The sequence below is a fragment of the Temnothorax curvispinosus genome, unplaced genomic scaffold (genome assembly GCF_003070985.1).
Source record: "Temnothorax curvispinosus isolate PA1 unplaced genomic scaffold, ASM307098v1 QBEX01017323.1, whole genome shotgun sequence".
Classification (NCBI taxonomy): domain Eukaryota; kingdom Metazoa; phylum Arthropoda; class Insecta; order Hymenoptera; family Formicidae; genus Temnothorax; species Temnothorax curvispinosus.
In genome coordinates, this window is record NW_020227103.1 from 725 (window position 1) to 3,415 (window position 2,691).

The 2,691-nt window shown below is 34.6% G+C and overlaps 1 protein-coding gene across 1 annotated transcript; it reads right to left on the reverse strand.

Moving 5' to 3' along the window:
- Positions 1-502: 502 nt before the first annotated feature.
- On the reverse strand, positions 503-2,619 carry LOC112467431. The gene is made up of 8 exons (XM_025036063.1): positions 2,512-2,619; positions 2,079-2,336; positions 1,823-1,969; positions 1,525-1,631; positions 1,261-1,425; positions 991-1,183; positions 701-770; positions 503-615 (listed from the first exon to the last, which is right to left on the reverse strand). Exons 1-8 carry the CDS (start codon positions 2,617-2,619, stop codon positions 503-505), a joined length of 1,161 nt encoding a protein of 386 aa, XP_024891831.1.
- Positions 2,620-2,691: the final 72 nt, after the last annotated feature.

The following is a 2,691-nucleotide window of genomic DNA, read 5'->3' on the forward strand; positions in this document are numbered from 1 at the left end:
AAGTGCTTTTGCACCGGTAACGCGCGCAGCGCATCCGCATGCATTGAGAAATATAGTAGAAATTCTACAAACAAAAGATATTAAAATAGATTAGTGCGAAAATACGAAAAGCACGCACTTTGATACAATAATATAAATATCTTCAATATTCTCGAGATATTAAAACGATATTATATATAGTTACTTTAGGATCGACTTATGATGGCCGCCAGTGGTCTTTCAATATTCCCTGGGTTCCGTAAAGCGCATATGCGCGCATATTCTACGGTAAACGTTACGTATGCTATAGATATAGCGCTTTACGGAACCCAGGGATTACAAGATAAAGCAAAATGAGCTTATAATTTTTCACGTATAACATCGATATGCAGTTGTTATTAATTATTAATAGTATAAAAATTAATAATTACTAATGTAAAAAATTCATCGTTAGTAATATTAACAAAATTGAGGAGCATGCTCCTCAATTTTGTTAGCAATCTCTATTTTTTTCTTCTTCATCTCATTCCACGTCTCCATCTCCACTTTTATTTTCACACTTGCATTTTTTACCCTTGCATCTTTCTCTCAGTTGTACATCGGTAGTATCACCAGTGTCACCTCCAGCAGCAGGATCTAATATGCAATAATAATTACTCGACTATTTATAGGAATCTATTACAAATATCTTGCTATTTTTTTTTGTTTTTTTCAGCATTACCGTTATCTCGTCCCGACGTAATTCGCTTCGTTTTGTCCGAATCTTTTAATCTCATCCTAGGTGAAATTTCCTGCAACCAAAAAGAAACGTATTCTACATCAAAACGTATTTATAACATTATACAAGTTTTATATTATTATATTTGGAATGTTCCGAATAATATAACTAAATTGGAACGCGATAATCTCTTTGAAGGAAACGCGAGAAATCGATAAGTTTAATCGATGATTTAATTCACAAACGTAACGAAAACTAATTTTAAGAGTATACAACCGCAGCGTAATTAATACCTCGTAAATCCGTTCGATGCGTTCTTTCTTCTCGTTGGAGTTTCGTCGTCTGCCTTTGATTCCAAATTTGAAGAACGGTCCAAAACCGAAATTAATAGATCCGCCAATCCAGAAAAACGGTATCAATATTACACATACGCAGAAACTTGAGAAAAGAGCGATTACGACGGGAAACTTGTACACAAAGTTTAATCTACCTGCGAAACAATGCGCAACATAGTTAATAATCTAATAACGTTGGCATATCATTGACATTGAACCAAATTCAACTTACTGGTAGCGTTATCTACGAATTCAGACATAACCGATCCAAAGTACGACAAAGGTTGGACAAAAGTCGTGGTGACAAAATGGGTCAATGCGAATGCCGGTGTCACTTGCAATGTAGGATTCGTCTTGATCGTTTCGTAGTATCTTTCACAATCGTTCGTAGCTGTGTCAACAGATTTTCGTTTACGAATAATGTATATCAATGTTTTTTTTTTTTTATTTTTTTTTATTTTATGCATTACACATCACAGATACTCACAGGATGCAATCTTCTCCCACATCTTGTCCCACAGACTCATTTTATCCGGCTGGCAGGCAATTGGCATTTCAGCAAATTGCGCTTGTGCCGCCATTAATTTAATTTCTGCTTCCTGCGAAATAGAAGAAATTTTTAAATAAAAAATTATAATCTATAGTCATTATTTTATTAAAAATATAGATATGTACGTTATATACTTCATTTTTAATATACGCTACATAAGTTTTCACAATATGATCGATATACAAATGTATATACTTAAAAGTGTACATTTTTTCCGTGATAAAATAATATATAAATTACCTGTATAAGTCGCCACCAAGTTATGAAGAAACTGATTACAAATACAACATCGATCATGAGAAAGATAAGTAAGCCTCGAGACCATCTTTGTCTTCTCAAAATTATTAAACCAGCTACGAGTGTGAAGGCGATTATAGTTATGTCCCACTGTAACAGTTTAGAAAATTGATTTAGATCCACATCGCTAAATACATAAACTCAAAATGTGTGGAGGTATAATCTTATAAATATTATACACAAATACTATTATTCTTACGTGTTCATTCATAAGCGTCCAATACTCGGATGCTTTGCTCGTAAACAAATTGAAATAATAAGACGCCCCAGATAAAAAAACGGAAAAGACGGCCATATAATCACACGCCGAGTATGCGGGTCGCTTTATCGCATTTTTGAGAATTCTGTCAACTTCCCTTATAGAACCTTGGCCGTTTACAAAGTTCCGAAGGTACTCGAATTGCGAAGAAGACGCTTCTATGTTGAGTCTTCCAATCGATCCGTCGTCATCCGTTCTCTATGCGCAACAACAATTTGTCAATTTGTTTTATTATACATACATATATATATATATATATATACGAATAAGAATGTACATATCGACTTTGAGTAACAAACTTGTACGTGCTAAATGGTTTTATAGACTATATAGGCTCTTGGATTATATACGTGTGACACACAACTATACTTGCCTGTATCGCAAGATTTGACAATAATATAGCGATCAAACGTTTATAGAAGATTGCTTCCCGAGTATTTCGTTCGTCCAGTTCTCGACAGCTGCTCGATGGCTGTGCCATTATTGCATTGCTGCTAAGCGATTGTTCGTTCTTCAGCCTTATTGTCTCCGCAGCCAAACTGCAATTTAAGAG